The sequence below is a fragment of the Populus nigra genome, chromosome 7, assembly GCF_951802175.1.
Source record: "Populus nigra chromosome 7, ddPopNigr1.1, whole genome shotgun sequence".
NCBI classification, from domain to species: domain Eukaryota; kingdom Viridiplantae; phylum Streptophyta; class Magnoliopsida; order Malpighiales; family Salicaceae; genus Populus; species Populus nigra.
In genome coordinates this window covers 11,279,321-11,298,289 of record NC_084858.1, presented here as the reverse complement: position 1 = coordinate 11,298,289, position 18,969 = coordinate 11,279,321, and the positions used below count along the sequence as shown (strand labels likewise).

Sequence of the window (18,969 nt, the reverse complement as noted above, 5' to 3'; positions counted from 1 at the left end):
TGAATTCTTTGCGAGGTATTTTGGAGTGGACAAAACAAAGGAAAAGTCGTTCTTACAAAGCCATACCTAATGTATTTGGCTGTGTTGCTGCTGGTATGTCTCTGCATTTGAATTCGTCACGTTGTATCATAAATTCATGGTTTTAGATAACATAACGATATCGTGCTCATTAGCAGCAGATGATTAAGAGATGGGTGGAAATTACAATGATTAATCCTCTGTCTATGATACAAATCTTTCAATCAAGAAGGACATGAACCGATAAAAAACAACAGCCAGGACAAATTCCTTTTGGACATGAGCAACCTGGGGAATATGGAGTTAATTTGCCAGCCCTCTGACTCACAATGCCCTCCATTTATAGAATCGAGCAAGAGGAGAGAGATGCCAGAAGACCACACACGGCTCAGCTCATTTACTTTGCCATATCATGCTAAAGCTACGTAACGTGGGTTCTGAACAGGTCAGAACAGCATTTGTCAGTAAACTCTATCATTTGTGTTATCTTCCTCGATTTCTAGTTACAGTACTGAGGATATGAATATCTACGGTGGGTACAGAACCTGCTCCTTTTATAGTTGAATTCTTTCGCAACTCCTGTAGGATCAAGGCCCGTGTCTTGCCATCTCATGTTTCAGACCAATTTCGTGTACAGCTTCTTCGCTGATTCAATCTTGCCTCTTAAACACATTCCATGAACTACAGCGTTGTAGAGGGAGACATCTGGTGGAACTTGCTGCAGATGAGATGAACTGAAATTTATCAGTTATTCTGAACCATCTGCAATGCTCTTCCAAAGAGAAGTAAGGGTCCACCTGTAAGGTTTTGAAGGACCAAACTTTGCACTTTGGCATTTGATTCTGAACTTTATAGGACTACCGAGTTACAGACAAGGACCTGAATTCACATTAATTCTTTACCTTCCTGGTCAGTCAATTATCACAGCTACTCTGGTAGAAGCAAGGAAGAGTTCATGAAGAGTGAAGGCTTGAAGATAGACTAGATCAATCTTTGTATGGGATTATTCTCGAGCACAAAAGGATAGAAAGTTCAGGAATAAACCTACATCTAGAAATCCCTCCACTTCATCCCAAAGAGATGCCCAAATGCAATCAATGACAGATTAGTAAATGTGTCTAGAGTGCATTTCTGGTGAACCATGTGCTCATATACTTCCAACGCAACTTTTTGGCTTTTGAGCAACTTCACAAGCACCAACTTGAAGTCCAGAAGCTTCACCTGCCATCAAAGCTGAAGAGCTCTATCCCATAATCCTAGTTTCTGGCATGACACCGGAGCAGTGTTGTATAAATGTTCATTCAATTGAGATCTTTGTTTTCCTTTTATTCTCTCAAAGAGCATCAACATGTTGATTTGCTCTGTACAGGCCACCAAGCAATGTATTCGTCAGGTTTATGGCCCCAAGATTCAAGAATTTTTAAGACCTTAAATGCTAGTTTGATCTCCCCTGCTTTCCCGAGTAAATTAATCGACGCATTACAGGCAATAAGATTTGGCTGCTTCAGCATATTTTGGAAGACATTCAAAGCCAAGTTCCAATTCCCCTCCTCCTCTACCGCACGCATTGCATCCTCTCTTGGTTTCAAACCATTCTTAACCATAAGCGTCAAGAGCGAGCTAGCTCATTCTGGCCACAACGAAAAAATAAAATAAGAAATTGCTAACTGATAGCGAGCAACCCGTAGAGCTTGCAACTGCTTTCAGTAATCAGATTATGTCAACAAGTCCAGTAGTTACTGATTTATATAAGCTTTATTCTGACAAGACTTTTTTTTATCAGTCATGACAGTTTCCTACAAGTAAAGCTGTATAGCTTGTAAACCAGAAATTGTTGAATTATAATAATATAAGCTTGGTTCTCATAGAATTTTGTAACAGATTCCTGCACCACTCAACTCGAATTGTTTTGGATTTGTTGATGATTACTGCACTAACGTGCAGCTTATTAGCTTATTTTAATACTTGTTTTGCGTTGTGTTATAAAATCAATCAATTTAATGCTTTCTTGTTATGGTTGCTCATCTAGGATCGAAAAATGAACTTCGTAAACAAGGGCCTCTGTTGCTTCATTTCCTGAACAAGTGATTTTTAATGCTAGCTTGTCCTATTATTCACAGGAGAGCATATCTTCAACTTGAGGGCTCCGTTACATACCATTGTATGCTTTCTTCCTCCGATTCTGAGGCTGAAAGAGAGAGCTCTTGTAGGCGAATTTTCCTGTCACGGGCTTACAGCCATGATATCACAGTCAAACTGGTGGCCTCTTTCTACAGACCATTATCATTCCTCCCTGCTTTACCCAAATTATGCTAATCTTATGCTCAACAAGAAAACTCAGGACCAACTTTCTAAGCGCAACTTTATTGCACAACCATCATCCTAATTAAAGAAATCGGGTACATCATTCATATCTAATCAATTAAAGGGCCTTGCATTCCAGTTTGTCCAGAACAAGGAAGATAAATCTCAAGGCTAGGACACGGGGAAAAAGACAATTTTCTTCATAAGCCAAGCTGGGGTCTTCTGTTTTCAATATGAACAACACACTGCTTCTTCGTCTGTTTATTAAAAATTGAAATGACACAGCAAATAACTTTTCATATGGCAACCCATAAAATCAACCAGAGGGGCAAGGCAGCCCTAAAGTGAGAAGATAAACTAACTTCCTATCATGCATTTCTGGCGCCACAGTGAGAAACAAAAATAAAAATAGACTGTCATCTCTCCCTAGCTGATAAAGACCACATCGCTCATGCAAAACATGTACAGGTGATTAACCTTCTAAATCATATTAAGATTTTCATAGAAAATCTAACAGGCAAAACAAACTGATCATTGACAACATGGGGCTGTGAATTATTGCAGTTACCAATCTGCCATCCAAATACAAATATGGGCAATACATAAAATGTACACTACAGTATTACACGCTCACAATAAGTAACAGATGATTAAACCACGGTCAGCAATAGACTCCAACCCTTCTCTATGAAACAATTGGCCTACGCGGGACCAGGAAGCAGAATCGAAGTTTAAATTGTGATGATTGGTTTCAGCTCCAGGGTAATAAAGCTATCAAGAAGCCTATCACTTTCCATCCAAATTTGCTCTGTCCACAACAAGAAACAAACCCAGGCCTAGACAACTGTTGAGAAAAAAAGAAGATTCTGTAAGCTATAGATTTTTGCTGGTAAGGAAAAGCACATGAAATACCTTACATGTCAGTAACAGGCAGAGTGTAGAATGAACAGGTTGCTCTACGGCATGTCCTATACCATACACAGATCAGTCTACTAACAACATACCATAACGCAAATGAATTTCTCCACCACAGATGATGTACAAGAAAATGACTTTATTATCATGAGGTACAAAGTGAGTAGGAATACCAAAATTCATGAAGGCATGCTTTGTTAGCAAAGCTGTGGTTCAGTTCCTTACTGTTAGTTATTGAACAAAATGATCTGCATGTAGATCTAATTTCATAAAGGGAAACACATACATCTTCCTAGCCTCCATGACCACAAAGAGACTGTATCCTGTCTAACAAATTATTACCATATTGTTTGTGACAAATAGATGTCTCTTTGACCACAGTCAAAATCTCCCCAAAATTTTATCTAACAAATACTAAATTCCTCAGTTGAGGAGGATACCTGCATTCATTCCAACTCAGAGGCCTCTTCTGAATCAGACAAAGGTAGGAGAGTGCATATTCCAAGCATGTGTCCATTGAGGCATACATAATACTCAATGCAGTCATCATAGGCACCTAGTCTGCAGCTGGCACTCTGTGGTATCATTTCAGCTTGCTGCATACTCCACAACTTCGCCTTACAGTAAGGACACACCTCTGTTGGGTGAAGCTGGGCCTTCCTTTTAATTAGCATCTTCCGAACCTTTGACATTGAAAATGACTTGAAAATTCCTCGAAAAAACCCCACATCCCCTTCATCCCCCTGGTCAAGATGTTCACAGGGATCAGACACGTATAATACATCTGTCCTGCATTGTGGCAAAAGAAAGCTCTTCCCAGAAGTCCTAGAAAACCGAGTCCTATAAACAAAATGACCAGGGATGTTAATGTTATTGAACAGGCCACCCTTTGTACATCCTGAACAGTAAATAAGCAGTTTCCCAAGTGCCCTCCAATTCCCATCAACACTGTGACTTCCACTAGATTGCAGATCAAGCATCATCTTTGGAGCCCTTGTTCGGCAAAACTCTTTCCATAACACTCGCTTGGCAAGATCATCAAACCATTTGCATACGCAGGACAAAGTAGCAATGAACTTAGGGTTCCAGTTCAGCTGTTGAAATACTAAAAAAATCACATCTTCACTTAGATGTCCTTTTGTGCATTGACAACTCGAGGAGTGTATACAACGATATTGCTTTGTTAAAATCATTGTCTCCACCTAGTAAGAAGGAAAGAAAGAAAGGAAATGAAGATGATAATTAACAGTAACAGTTATGGCATCTGATAACCAAATTTGAAAAGTGGACACAAAAAGTCAGACTAGGTTCAAGTAAATTTGAAAGCACACAGCATCACAATCTTCATGATGGCCACAAAAGATACACAATTGTAACAAACTTTAGTTGAAAAACAGAAGCTTATAAAAAAAAAAGGTTCAAGTTTAATCTATATGTAAGTATTGAATATGAATACCAGCTATATATTGCATAACAAAGGAGAAATCTGGTGCTTCAGTTCGAGAATACACATGCTTTAAACATTCACAACACTAATAGGAAACTAGCCACAGTATAGCTTAACACCTAATCCTGACCATTATTAAAACTTGTCTAGGTTCCATCATCTCAAGCATCCCATACCAAACTAAGACAACTGTTTTCTCTTCATTTCTCTATCGATGTCAGTCACCCTCCAAAGCTTAGATCCACAACAACCCTTTATCAAACTCCGAGCCATTTTAATCGGAAAAAAATACACACGATCACTTTAATCTAAACGAAACCCACTTCACATATTCACTTCATCATGAAAGAACAGAACTCGAAGTTGAAGTAAGAAAACCCTAGCCCACATCAAAATCAACCAAGAAGAGCAAAGAAGCTAGAAATGGATAGGATCGTAATTAAAATCAAATGAAAACCCAAAATTCCTTACCTCAGAAAAAGAAGTATCCTCTTCTCATAGCCTCAAAAACCCTAGAAACACAAATCAACACAAATAACCGAAGCAAGGATTAGGTTGTTGTGAAACACTAGAAAAAAAAAAAAACTTTAACGAAAAAAGCCACAAGCTTTGACCACTTACAAGCACAAAAACAACTCGAGAGTCGCTTTCTCCACAAGGGTATTTCGGTCCGAAACAACGCTCTCCACGGAGGGGGAGAGAGAGAGAGAGAGAGAAGGCGTGGAAAGCGAAGCAAACTCAGATTGGAGTGAGAGAGAGACATGACGGCTTTCCATAAAATAGTTTTATGTTATTTGAAAAGATAAAATAACATGCTTGTTATTTACTTGAATAAAAACAACTCATATTGCGCCACGTGAGAGAGTAAAGAGGGGGAGAATTTTGAGGCTGGCAGCCTAGAATGGTTCATGTGTTAGTAGGTGGTTGGTGGGTTATTTGGGAGAAAAGGACAGTAGTCATGTGGGTCCAGAGTAAATAGGAGTGGGCACGACACTGTCCAGTCCAAGGAGGGATTCTTACACCTGTTTTTCTTTGATTTGATGGGGGCATTGCTGTCTTCAGAGATTGACTTGTATTTATGAAGGTGAAGATAAAGGATTGGATCTTGGTGACAACATCTGCTGCGGCTGTTCCAAACAAAGCAGAGTCTCCTACCAATCCTTTCTGCATATTGAAATCGCACAAACACTGTATCTAATTACAGTGTCTGTGCATCAAGACCTCCTTCTTCTCCTTCTTCTTCTTCTTCTTCTTTCAGATGATCAACCCGATGTTCTTCCTGGTGATGATGATGTTAAGTGAATAGCTTAAAATCATCATCATTATCTTCTTCATCTTCTCCTTTTTTTTTCTCTGGGCATCAAAACGTTTCTTGATTAACTTATTAATTACAGGTACTGCTTGTTATTGGAAGACCAGCCTCTTTGTAATTAGATGCCCCCAAAGCAGCAAAGGGAGATTACATTAGAAGAAAGAAAATTAAGCAAACAAAAGAGATGAAATTGAGATTATATTTCAACAATATGGCAATGTTGAAAAAAGAAAACCCATCCTCAGTTCATCAGTAAACAGTTTTCAACAATAAATCATGGAAGAGTGAAAAATCATGTCATGAAGCTTTCTTCTGCTAGTGCAGCAAATCCACACGAGTATATCTTTGTTTACTTCACAGATAGAATCCAATCATACTACTATGTACAAGGTTTGAAAGGTAAGAAGATGCATATAAGGCACGTCGAGATCAATACTCATTGGACTTTCCGTCCAACTCCATATCAAAGCAATCTAATGTCAACCCAACACAATCATTTTTATTTTTGCATCGACGCCAGCCACACTACTAAGTACATGCTTAGTTTTTACTAGATAGCTTCGAAGCGCAAGTTGGGTCCTTTTCTTTTTCTTTTTCTTTCTTTTTTTTTTTTTGAAGGGTGAAAAATCAATGCTTAAGTGTTGTAATTATATTTTAAAAAATACATTAACAACTCAATATTAAAAAACAATAGCAATTGTCAATCCCTAATAATCAACGCAATGAGATATAAAATCTGGAAAAGAAATAAAAAAAAAAGTGAAAAAAATACCAGCACACCCAAGTGATAAAATTAAAAAAAATAATTAAAATCATGGATCTAACAATGAAATTAAAAATAAATTAAAATTTGATAAAAGAACAAAAAATCAATATTAAAAATCAAAACATTGAGAGTCAAAACCTAAAATATCATCAAATATTAAATTGAATGACAAAATTAATAATTTTTAAGGCCCAATTTCACAAAAGAATCCAAAATAAAAATAAAAATCAAGAGAGTAAGGACTCAATTTGAGAAAAAGAAAAAAATTAAAAAAATCAAAATCAAAATATATTATTTAAATCTATGCTCAACCTGACAAGTTGATTTGTGACCCAAGGGACCCGGGGCTAAAGTTGGCCCGGTTTTCAAAAGAAATTGGAACAAAGCATGAAAAACATTTGTTGCTTACATTTAATTCAAAAGTAAAAATCTTCATAAAAAAACTAAATTGGACAAACCTAAAAAAAAAAAAGCTCTAGGTAACACCTTTTTGTATTCAAAACAAATGAAGAATCTCATAGGAAGTGGAAAAAGAAACCAAGAAAATATTTGAGGATGAAACAAAAAAAATGAGCTAAAAAAAAAAGGGGAAACCAATCAAATCTAGTTCAACCTTCTAAACTCAGGTCAATCACTCAAAGCTGCAAATCATTAAATTCCACACTCAGGCTCAACTAAAAAGCTCAATATAAAACAATTTTAATGGTGAATGGTGAAATAAATTAATTTAATTAAAAAAACATTTTAAAAAAAGCAAGATCTAACAAAGAGCATAAAAAAACCAAGGCAATATCAGGTTGATTTAATGTTGAAAGATAAAATAAAATAATTTAATCTAATTTTAAAAAAATTCTTTTTTAAAAAGGTGGATCTAGTAAAGACAAAAGGACAAAAAAAAATAAAAGCAACTCGGGTTACTCTTAAATGGTCAAAAAAGTCTCATTGAAAGTGGAAAAATATATGGGATCATGAAACCAAAAATAATATTAAAAAAAAAAGGAATGAGAAAACCAAGTAAGCTCGAAGGAAACTCCTAATCTCAGATTAATATCGTAAACTGTTAAGCTCTAGACATATGCTCAATTAAGAAGGTCAATACCCGAAAAATTTAATGTTGAAGGAAGAAATCGCAAAATAAAATCAAACTAAAAAAATTAAAGTTTAAAAATTCAATAGAAAAAAAACCCAAGAAGAATAAAATAAAAAAGCAAACTAATTCTATAAATCTTTTTAAATAAAACAAATAGAAATTAAAAGAATGAGAACCATATTAAACATATGAAAAAATCCATGGGGAATGAAATTGAAAAAAAATCTAATTTTATAAATTATTTCAAATAAAAAAATACTAATCAAAAGACCAAAGAAAAAATCTGAAAAAAAAAATAATTAAAGGGTTGTATTGTGTTTTGTAAAGACCAAATTTCAAAGATAAAAAAAAAAAAAAAAATCAATTGGGTACTAAATTGAAAACAAATTTTGTTTTTTTATATAAATTATTTTAAATAAAAAATATTAATTAAAAGATCAAGGACCAATATGAAGACAAAACTAATTAAAAGACCACATGAATTATTTTTTTATGGACTGAGCGCTTTCCTAAAGTGAGAGGGAAAAGAAGAAGAAAACAAATGGTCATTGATGGCGAACCAAAGGCAAAGAAGAAACATATGTTGCATGGTCAAGTAAGCATCATTGAGAGGATCTCATTGTTACCTTGGAAACCACCATTTGGCCACGTAACTTGGTTACACGCACTACCACAAAAATTATAGAGCCCCATGCGCTTCTAGTTTAATAATTTAAATACTATTATATAATTGGTAAAAGACACAACTTCTTTTTTAATTTGATAATTACCCAAAAAACTAAAAGAAAAATACACAAATATCCTTGCACACTTTTTTTTTTTTTATCTAGGTGTAAGTTTGTGAATTCACTGTACAATCAAATCTGAAAACGCTAAGAATACCTCAAGTGATAGTATAAGTTATTCTACTTTTAAGAGTAAAAAAGTCATTATACTATACCAAAATTTTATGTGAAGACCAATTCATCCCTAATAAATTCAGCAATGTCAATTAAATCCTCATGAAAATATAAAGTTATTTTAAAAAATAACATCTTTCAAATTAAAAAAAAATCATAATTTAGAAATTATAATTTAGTTTCAATCAACAGTATTGTAATTCTTAGGTGGCAGTAAAAGAATCATGCATTTTAGTTTTTTTTTAAAAAACAATTTCCTACCAATCCCTTGCAAAACTAATGTATTGTTAATGAAAAAACATTCACTTTGACTTTTTATTTATTTATTTTATTTTTTATAAACTTTACTCGGGTTTTGGTCTAGCAATTAATTTCCAATTCAAGAGGCATATTTGCAGGGGGGTTTGCCATCTTGGAGGGAGATTACCGTCTCGACAACACCCACCATGGCCTTAACCTTAGAACACATCTGGGATGTATAATAGCCATTTAACAGTTGAGTTGGAAAAAAAACATGAGAGAGGCAATTAAATATTGATTAATTGTTAATATAAACATTTGCAAATGCATTATATTAATTACTTATGGTGCCAATTTAGCTTTTAACAAAAACAAAAAAATGATACACGTATTGATTAAATATTAATTATAATATTTATGTGCTTTTTGAATTTTTTTTGTTGTAGTGGATAGACAACAACAAATTATTATTTATTGGGTTATACCATTAATCTTGTTCATAAAATTCAAGAGTAAATTGATTATATGTATCATTGAATGAGTAGACTGACTATGAGTGGTGTTTACATGGAATATCATATGTTAATCGTTCTCGGTTCTCTGTCTGAGGAATAGATGTCAGTGCGACTATCGTTTGAATATAGGCTGGAATTCTTAGATTTCAACAATCTCACTGATAAAATGCTACTTGAGAGGGAACATTAGTATACTGAAAAGGGTATACCTTAAGAAACGCATATCATTTGGATGCTGTTGCTAAATTCATTTCATGGTTCGAGCAGAATGAACTTGAAGAAGATGACTTTGATGAAGTAATTGGAGATCCTTATTATGTACCTATAACATAAAATAATTCTGAAATTTATTATTCTTATTTTGTATTATTTTCAGTATTTTTGTTGTTGTTAAGATAATTGGTTGTTTTTTTAACTGTATATTTTTATGTAATTTAAGTTTTAATTACATTATATACATGTATATGAAAATATATGTAATTTGATTAGTGGGAATTGTTAGTTAAAACTAATAGCTATAATTTTGCACTCATTGAAATTTTTAATAATAATTAAATCATACAAATGGAAATTGATTAAGTGTATAACATTCTTTTCATTTCTATTAAATGTGTTAGATTATTATTTGTTTAATTTAGAATGGAGTGGCAATAAATGTCATTTAAATTGTATTAGATACTAATATTTATAATTGGTGTCAACAACTTTTAATATGGTTGTATTTAAGAGTATTATTGCTGATTTGAACAATGAAGACAAGCTAAGTGAAAAGAAATACGATGTTTGGCATCGTAAGATTAAGAGTATCTCCTAGAAGAGTAAGAAATACTAGAAATAATCACACAATCGATGGCTAAACCTGAACAAGAAAACATTGCCCAGCACAGACTTGATATGGAAGCATATTAAAACTATAAGCACAAGGATCATATAGCTCGCATTCTAATATTGAGTAGCACGAGAAATGATATAATACTGCGTTTTGAAAGGCATCGTTCAGCCCAATAAGTTTGAGATGTAGTGAAGATTCAGTATGGGGAAACCTCTACTACTAGACTTCATCGGTTAACTCCTTAAATTTAATGGTTACAAGAAGCGTCAGATCAGACGATGAGGTAGCATCTTACAATCAAGTCTAATATGATTAGTGAATTAAAGGGTGTTGGGCATGAGATGATTGATGAACAATAAGTCCAAGTTGTGACCTGCTCTTTGCCAAGCAATGAGGAACACATGCGTGTTAACCTTACCCACATTGACAACATCAATACATTTGATGATGTTGCTTGTCATATTAAGCTTAAAGAAGATCGACTTCACACTGAGAAGCATGTAAACGAGGCTTTTATATCTGAGACTAAGATGTAAGGAGCATATGACTCTAAATATAAAAAGCACAAGGGAAAATGTCCCAAATATGGTAAAAGAGGAATAGAAAAAAATAACAGTGGACACAAGCACAAGTGTGGGAAACACGACGATAAGAAAGACAAGAATATGAATTGTTTCAATTATGGTAAACCTGGTCATTTTGCTCATGATTACACTAAACCAAAGGTAATGTTTAACCACAATCATCCCTCTAACTTATGCGTTAGCAGTTATTTAATGTTTACTGAATCTGTTCCTTTCTAGATTGTAGAGTCAGGAGCAACTGACCACATAGTAAGGGATTGGATAACCTTTGTAGAATTTCATCGAATTCCAAAGGGAAGTAGATACATATATATAGGGAATAATGCTTTCGCTGCTATGCTTGGGATCGATACCTGCAAACTGGATTTGCGGGGTGATCATACACTTTATCTTTATGATGTACTCTATGCTCTTGAAGTTTGACGAAATCTTGTGTTTGTTCTTGCTTTACTACAATTGGACTTTTATAGTATTATTGTTGGTTGTTGTGTGAAAATATATCTGGATAATATTTTTTATTGTTTTGGTTTTGTATTAAATGATTTTATGGTGTTAGACATCGTTAATATATCTATTAATGATGATGCTTCTATTTATGCTGTTTAAAATTCCAACACTACTAATAATAGTAATATCATAACTTAACATGCTAGATTAGGACATATTGGGCAAGACTAATTACATAGTTTGGCAAGCGTTGGTCTTTTAGGATCACTTACTAAAGAAGAATTGCTTGTTTACTAGTATTGCCTTGCTAGAAAAGTAACTAGATTACCATTTGGCAAAGCTAAAAGAGCCAGTAGTCCATTATAGCCTTCTCATTCAGACATTTTTTGGCCTAACGAATGTGAAGGCAAGACATGATGTGAATTATTTTATCATGTTTATAGATGATTTCACATGATTTGGTCATGTTTATTTGATCCCATACAAGTCTGAAGCATTAGATTGCTTCATTCGATACACTAATCTGGTGAAGAATAAACTAAGCAAAAAAATCAAAGCTTTAAGAACTGATTAAGGACGTGAATACCTATCAAAACAATTTTTTTAAAAAAATTATGATGAAAAGAGTATAACTAGACAACTAATTATTCATTATACTTCACAACAAAATAGTGAAGCAGAAAGGAGGAATATGATCTTATTTGACATGGTTAGGTCAATGATGACGCATACTAACTTACCAATTTCTTTTTGGGGAGATACACTGTTAACTGCTACCTATATACTTAATCTGTCTCATTCATCTCGTATGAACTATGAAATAACAACAAACCTAATCTAGGTTATTTGCATCAATGGGGGTGTATAACTTATATTCACAATAATTCTTATGAATATGAGAAAATTGGTCATAGGGGGGAGAAGTGTATTTTTATAAGATATTCTGAACATTCCAAAGGATTTGTATTTATTGGTGAAAAAACTTATGGAAGAGTGACGAAAATTGAATCACGTGATGTTATATTCTTAGAAAATGATTTTCCAACGACAGGTGAGGTTAATAAAGCTTTTCAATTATATGAAATGGAAAATCTAGACTATGGCACAACAAGCCATTCAATAGAGGACTTAGAGGAAACTCTTAATCCTCTTGGAAATAATAGAAGTGACATTTTTTCTATCCCTACTCTCATGGAGCAAGATCATGCACAATCTCAACCTCATAGAAGCATTCGTGAACCAATTTCTCATCATTAGTTTGATATTGAAGAGGAAGCATTCATGATTTCTCCACAAGATGATGAAGAGCCTAAAACATTCAGGCATGCTTTGCCTGGTCCTAAAATAAAAGAATGAATTAAAGTTATGGAAGAAAAAATAGAGTCGATAAAATCTAATCAAGTCTGAAACTTAGTCAATTTACCATCAGGACAAAGATCCATTGAAAATAAATAGGTTTTTAAAATGTAAGGCAGATGGGTCAATAAAATGTTATCAGACTCAACTAGTAACAAAAAGCTGCACTCAAGAAGAGGAAATTGATTATGAAGATACATTCTCACCAGTTATGAGGATTACTTCAGTTCATCTTATTTTAGCTATAGTCATAAATATGGACTTAGAGTTATACCAAATGGATGTTAGAACTACATTTCTTAATGGAGAACTAAAGGAGGAGATCTATATGGATCAACCTTTAGGATTTGAGATTAAAGGATAAGAGCTTAAAGTTTACAAGCTTAGTCTTAAGCAAGCTTCTAGACAATGGAACGTTAAGTTTCATTAAGCTATCCGTAAGGATGGTTTTACAATGATGGAGAAGATCATTGCGTGTATTTAAAACATTCTAACAATAGTTTTATAATATTGTTCTTATATGTAGACGACATCTTAATAGTTGGAAATAACAAAGAGATGATTCAAACAACTAAAACATGGTTATCATCAAACTTTGAAATAAAAGACATGGGTGAGGCTAGCTATGTTCTTGGTGTGAAAATCATAAGAGATTACGCTAAAAAGCTTTTTAGTTTAACTCAAAAGACTTACATTAAAAAGATGTTAGAGTGCTACCACATGCAAGATAGCAAACCAATGGACACCTCTATTGATAAAAGCTTGAGCTTGAGCTGTGATATGTGTCCCAAGACTCTAGAAGAAAAAAAGAAAATGTCCAGAGTACCTTGTGCTAGTGCCGCTAGTAGTTTGATATATGCAATAATGTGCACACATCCTGATATATGTTATGCCATTAGATTAGTTAGTTGATATCAATCAAACCCTGGTAAGAAATACTAGATGGTAGTTAAAAATATTCTATGATTTCTGAAAGGAACTTTGAATTACATGTTATATTACCAAGGAAAGAAATACTTACGATTGATTGGTTACTCTGATGCTGATTGAGGAGGAGATGTCGACCAATCCAAATCAACTTCAGGATATGCTTTCATGCTTATTAATAGTGCAATACTATGAAGGAGCAAGAAACAATCCTGCATAGCTTTATCTACTATGAAAGCTGAGTATGTAGCTTGTTCCGGAGCAATACAAGATGTTGTTTGGGTAAAGAGTTTCATGTATCATTTGAAAATTATCAAATCAACATTAGACTCAGTGATAATTTACTGTGATAACACTGTTACAGTAGCTGTGGCTAAAGATCCAAAATACCATGGAAAGACCAAACACATCAAGATGAGATATCACTATATTAGAGAAGCAATTACTGAATATGACATGATCCTAAAATACATTTCTACAAAATCTATAGTTGCAGATCCACTTACAAAACCAATAAGAAGGGATGCATTTATTAGACATGTGAGATCCATTGGCCTATGTAGAATGTAATTAGCAATATAACTAATTTTAAAGATCACATGAAGGCTTACAATGATTGAATAATGAATAAATGCCATAAGTATATCATGTTATTCATTATTTGTTTTATGAAATAAATTGTGAGTATAGTATGGTACAATTTGTTAAAGTATGTCGATAGACTTAAATTGGCTCACTCACATAAGCAATCACCTCTAACGCTTGTAAGGTGAATAAATATGAGATTATTTGAGTTTTAATGCTTAATAAGCAACTTGGGTGCAATGAAAGTAGTTCTAACTCAAAGTAATTATTAAAAAGTCACCTTGGTTGGGACTACGATGAGGTTTTGAAATAAAAGAATCAACATAAATGAATTCCACAATTCATGTGTCTATTATGATTGAAGCCAAGAATGAAATTATTCATCTGCCACTAATGACAGTAAGCCAATGAGAATTTTTGATTTGAAGTCTATGTTTTTTGGCAACAAAACTAAGATCTATTTGGTGTGCAAGAAAAGCAATGACATACACTCTTTGTCTTTAGAAAAGAAAAGAGTAAGGTCCACTATAGCATGTATTTCATACTACATGTACTAATGACCATTACAGGAATAAAGAATAGATCCCTGCTTCTTTATTATGTGTCCTAAAGATCATATCTAAGATCTCAAAATCTTACCCTTTGTGATTTTTGACTGTGTCATGAGATGATGTATAAATGATTGCTACTTTAAGAGTATATATTATGCTTATGAAATGATTCGACTTAAAGGAATACTCCTAAAAAAGTGAGTTAATTCAAATCTGATTGATATGAGTGCGAAATAAAAAGTAATTTTATTTCTACATCTATTACTTGTATTCATCAATCAGGATCATATCACTCAAATAAATTTGATATGGTTTAGAATACTTGTAATTATAAGGATGGATTAAGTATGAAATTCTTGAGGGATTGAATTATATTTAGTCATGTGTAACTAAAAATGTTTGGGGTATAGTAGTACATTGTAAGGAGTAACTAATTATGAGGTTGATGTCTTCTATATGACCTGTATTAGGTTTCTATATTGGAGCTCATTTTCATTATGTGCTTCAGGTCATACAATCTGTTCATCTAGTATGAAATTCTTGTGCAAGTTTAAAATATAATGTATTAGATAGATCAAGTCTTTAATGAGTGAGTGAGAGATGTTGGTTATTGGGTTAGGTCGGGTCCGCCTATGAGGGATGAGCCTGATCCAAATGTTTAGAGGAGTTATTAGAAGAAATAACTGTTTCCTCTACTTATATATATAGGGACATAATCTATTAGAGGAAAAAAAAGTTTTACTTTGAAAAAAATAGTTTTTCTCTTTTCTCTTCTCTTATCTTTGACTCTCAAAATAAACTTGATAAGATTTATAAAAACATTTATACCGTGAAATTCACTTTGATACTAGTAATTAAAATGACACTAAAGTAATTAATCAAGGAACAAGGAAGCGAATTCTCACTACGTTTTCATAAGATCTACAATCAGACTCCACATGTTTATTGTTAGCTTCCATCTTGATGACATACAACGTTTTCCCCTTGACCATGTTGCCATTGGATTCTTTAAGTTTGTCACTGCATTAAACAGGATCAGAATTCTTAATCTTGAGCTGCTTAGAATTAGTTTCTTTAGTCTGAGGTGTGAGTTTCAAGCCCTTGTGCTTCTTTGCATTTAGGCTTGCAACTCTAATAAGAAAAGGTTTATGGGATAATGAAGCTCGTGGGGACGCTAGTCCTTTAGCAACACCACTGACTGGTCTTTTAGGAGAAAATAAAGCCTTTGGGGATGCTTGTACTTTCTTTGCAGCTATTTTAGAGGTCCCTTACTCTGTTTGATATTGATGTCATTATTTTTTCTGCCACCTAAAACTCTTGAAGCATCAGGAGAAGATAATTTTGGATTTAAAGAACTAGTTTGTTTCGCAGATGAGTTCAGTTCTTTAGATTTCGACAACACTTGTTTTAGAGAGACCTTCGGTTTTTCAAAAGATGATGTTAAATCCTGCATAGTGATATTTAGGGGTGACTTGACCTCTGAATTCTTTTTCCTCCCAACGGCTAAAGTCTTCGTCTTTGTCTGAATTTCACTTAATCCTAAACCTTGGATGCCAACGGATTTGGTTGATGACTTGACCTCTGAACTCCCCGCAGTTGATGTCTTCTTCCTCGTCCTAGTTTCACTTGACCAGGAATCTTGGCTGTTAGCTGATTTAGTCGACCCTTCTTGTGTCATTATTTTTTTATTGACCAGAACTCCTCTTGAAACAAGAATTTTCCCATCGAATGATTTTACCTGAGACAACACAACTGATGAATTTTTCTTAGCTAGAACTTCTCTCAACATTGAGCTTCGATTGTCAAAAGACTTCGCTAATAAACCTGTTGGCTTTACCCTCTCAGCCAGGACTTCTGTGAACAATGGAGTTTGGCTAAAAACTAATTTGGTTGACACTTCTCGCTTGATGATCTCGGGACTATTACTTGGAAATGGGACTAGGCTGGGCCTTCAACCACTGATGTCCTCTTTTCCTCTGTCGGAGTGATGAAGGAACAAATGTATTGAGAAAAAAATTTAACAGACGTGAGGAAGAGTGGAACAGAATGAGGAAGAATAGGAGAGAAAGCAGGAATGCAAAGAGGGATGATAAAATAATATTTCCTTTCTTTCGATAATCATATTCTGTTATAACTGCCTTTGTATATAGGCATGAATAGAAAAACGAGAGCAGGGTCTCGTGCCTTCTAGATTACAAATATTAGAAACGGTACATATTAAGTAAGTAAAATTTAAGTAAAGTAAAATGGTGTGAATCATTTGTAATGGTAACTTCTCTTTTAAATACCTTTCCTCTGTTAAACTTATTCACGTAAAGCTTACCTGCAACAATTCTCCTCCCTTAATAACCACTTGTCCTCAAGGTTGAAGGTTGGGAACCTAAGTTTTACTTCATCTATGAACTCCCAGGTGGCCTTTGTCGGGGTCAACCCTTGCCAATGGATTAAGAGTTGTGTAGCAACTTGTTGACCTCTTTTGATCATCCTGCGATCCATGATTGCTTGTGGCTGTAACAGGGGCTCTCTGGGTCCGTTTGGTAAGCTTTTATGCACCACCCTATTTCCTACGCTCTTTTTCAATAGAGAGACATTAAAGACTGGATGGATGTTTTAACAAGGATGGAAGGTCTAGCTTGTAGGCTACTTCCCTAATCCTCTTTATTACTACGTACGAACCGTAATATTTAGCTGCTAACTTGTGGTGATGCTGAAGCATTGATTTCTGTTTGTAAGGCTGTAGCTTTAAGTAAACTGAATCACCCACTTATAGGACCTTGCCGCTTCTCTTCTTGTTAGCCAATTGCCTCATTCTATTTTGGGATTGACTAGATTTTGTTGTACTGTCTATAACATTTCTCCCTTGTTTGAAGGTAATGATCAACTGCCTCTACTACTGAATCTTTGGAGAAATATGGTATGTGTATTGAAGGTGAAAACCCATATAGTATTTCGTAGGGGGTGAACTTTGTAGCTATGTGGAAGTTCGTGTTGTACCACCATTCACTCAAAGCCAACCATTTACACTATTGTGAAGGAACTTCCCCTGTCATACACCTAAGATAGCCTTCTATGCACCTATTGACAACCTCAGTTTGCCCATCTGATTGAGGATGATACGCTGTGGAGTAATGAAGGTTGACCCCTTGTAGGCTGAATAATTCCTTCCAAAACTGACTAAGGAAAATGAAGTCTCGATCACTTACTATGGTCGCTGGCAATCCATGCAGTTTGTAGATTGATTCCATCAAGGTCTTGGCGACTGTGTGAGCTGTATAAGAGTATGAAAGTGCCATAAAGTGTGCATATTTACTGAACCTATCCACCACTACAAATATCACTTCCTTGCCCTCTGATTTCGGTAGGCCAGTTATGAAATCCATGCTGATGTCTATGAAGGGTGCAATTGGAATTGGTAGAGGCTGTAACAATCCTGGAGTGGCCACATTCTCGGTTTTGTATTGTTGACAAGTTGGGCACTCTTTCACATATTGTCTTATTTGTTTTTGCTATTTTTTCCAGTAGAAAATGCTGGCAACCATGGCTGTTGTGATTGTAGACCCAGAGTGTCCCCCCAAGGATGTATCATGGTAAATATTTATGAGCTGATCTTTTGATATATATTACTAAAGGGATTGACACTGTGGACAATGTTAAAGCATTAAGCTCATTGCTAGTGACTCTAGAAAGAGCGTTTGCTGCTACATTTTCTCTTCCCTTTTGAAATTAAATTTCATAATCGAAGCCCAACAGTTTAGACAACCATAAATATTGAGAGGGAAAAGATAGTTTTTGGTCCAACAAGTACTTAAGACTCACATGGTCTGTTCTGATCTTGAAAGTCTTACCCTATAGGTACTGCTTCCACTTGGTTACTGTCTGCAGAATGGCCAACATTTCTCTTTCGTAGGTTGACAACCCTTGCTACCTTGGCCCCAACGCCTTACTGATGTATGTTATAAGATGCCCCTCCTGCATTAAGACTACCCCAATGCCCAATCCTAATGCATCAGTGTCGATGATAAAAGGCTTGCTCATGTCAGGCAGGGGTAAAACTGGAGGATTAATCATTGTTTTCTTTAAAGTTTCGAAAGCGAAAGTTGCCTCCTGGTCCCAACCCATAGCATCCTTTTTAAGAAGTTTGGTGAGGGGACGACAAATAATGCCATATCCTTTTACAAATT

The 18,969-nt window shown here is 34.6% G+C and overlaps 1 protein-coding gene across 3 annotated transcripts; it reads right to left on the bottom strand.

Moving 5' to 3' along the window:
• Nucleotides 1-2,833: 2,833 nt before the first annotated feature.
• LOC133699856 (EID1-like F-box protein 2) lies at nt 2,834-5,464 on the bottom strand. 3 transcript variants are annotated; one of them, XR_009843330.1, is made up of 5 exons: nt 5,306-5,464; nt 5,156-5,196; nt 3,678-4,439; nt 3,240-3,290; nt 2,834-3,166 (listed from the first exon to the last, which is right to left on the bottom strand). XR_009843330.1 is itself a non-coding variant. In XM_062123350.1 (4 exons), exon 3 carries the CDS (start codon nt 4,428-4,430, stop codon nt 3,684-3,686), a length of 747 nt encoding a protein of 248 aa, XP_061979334.1. In that variant the 5' UTR covers nt 4,431-4,439; nt 5,156-5,196; nt 5,306-5,463; the 3' UTR covers nt 2,834-3,166; nt 3,678-3,683. The 3 variants fall into 3 exon arrangements, 2 of the variants coding, with proteins under 2 accessions (XP_061979334.1, XP_061979335.1); XM_062123350.1 differs by lacking the exon at nt 3,240-3,290 and having other exon boundaries at nt 5,306-5,463; XM_062123351.1 differs by lacking the exon at nt 3,240-3,290 and having other exon boundaries at nt 5,156-5,210; nt 5,306-5,450.
• Between the last annotated feature and the right edge of the window lie 13,505 nt (nt 5,465-18,969).

What these genes read in the sequence shown, in the direction of transcription:
- LOC133699856 (XM_062123350.1), bottom strand. Translation starts at nt 4,430, where the DNA reads ATGATTTTAACAAAGCAATATCGTTGTATACACTCCTCGAGTTGTCAA.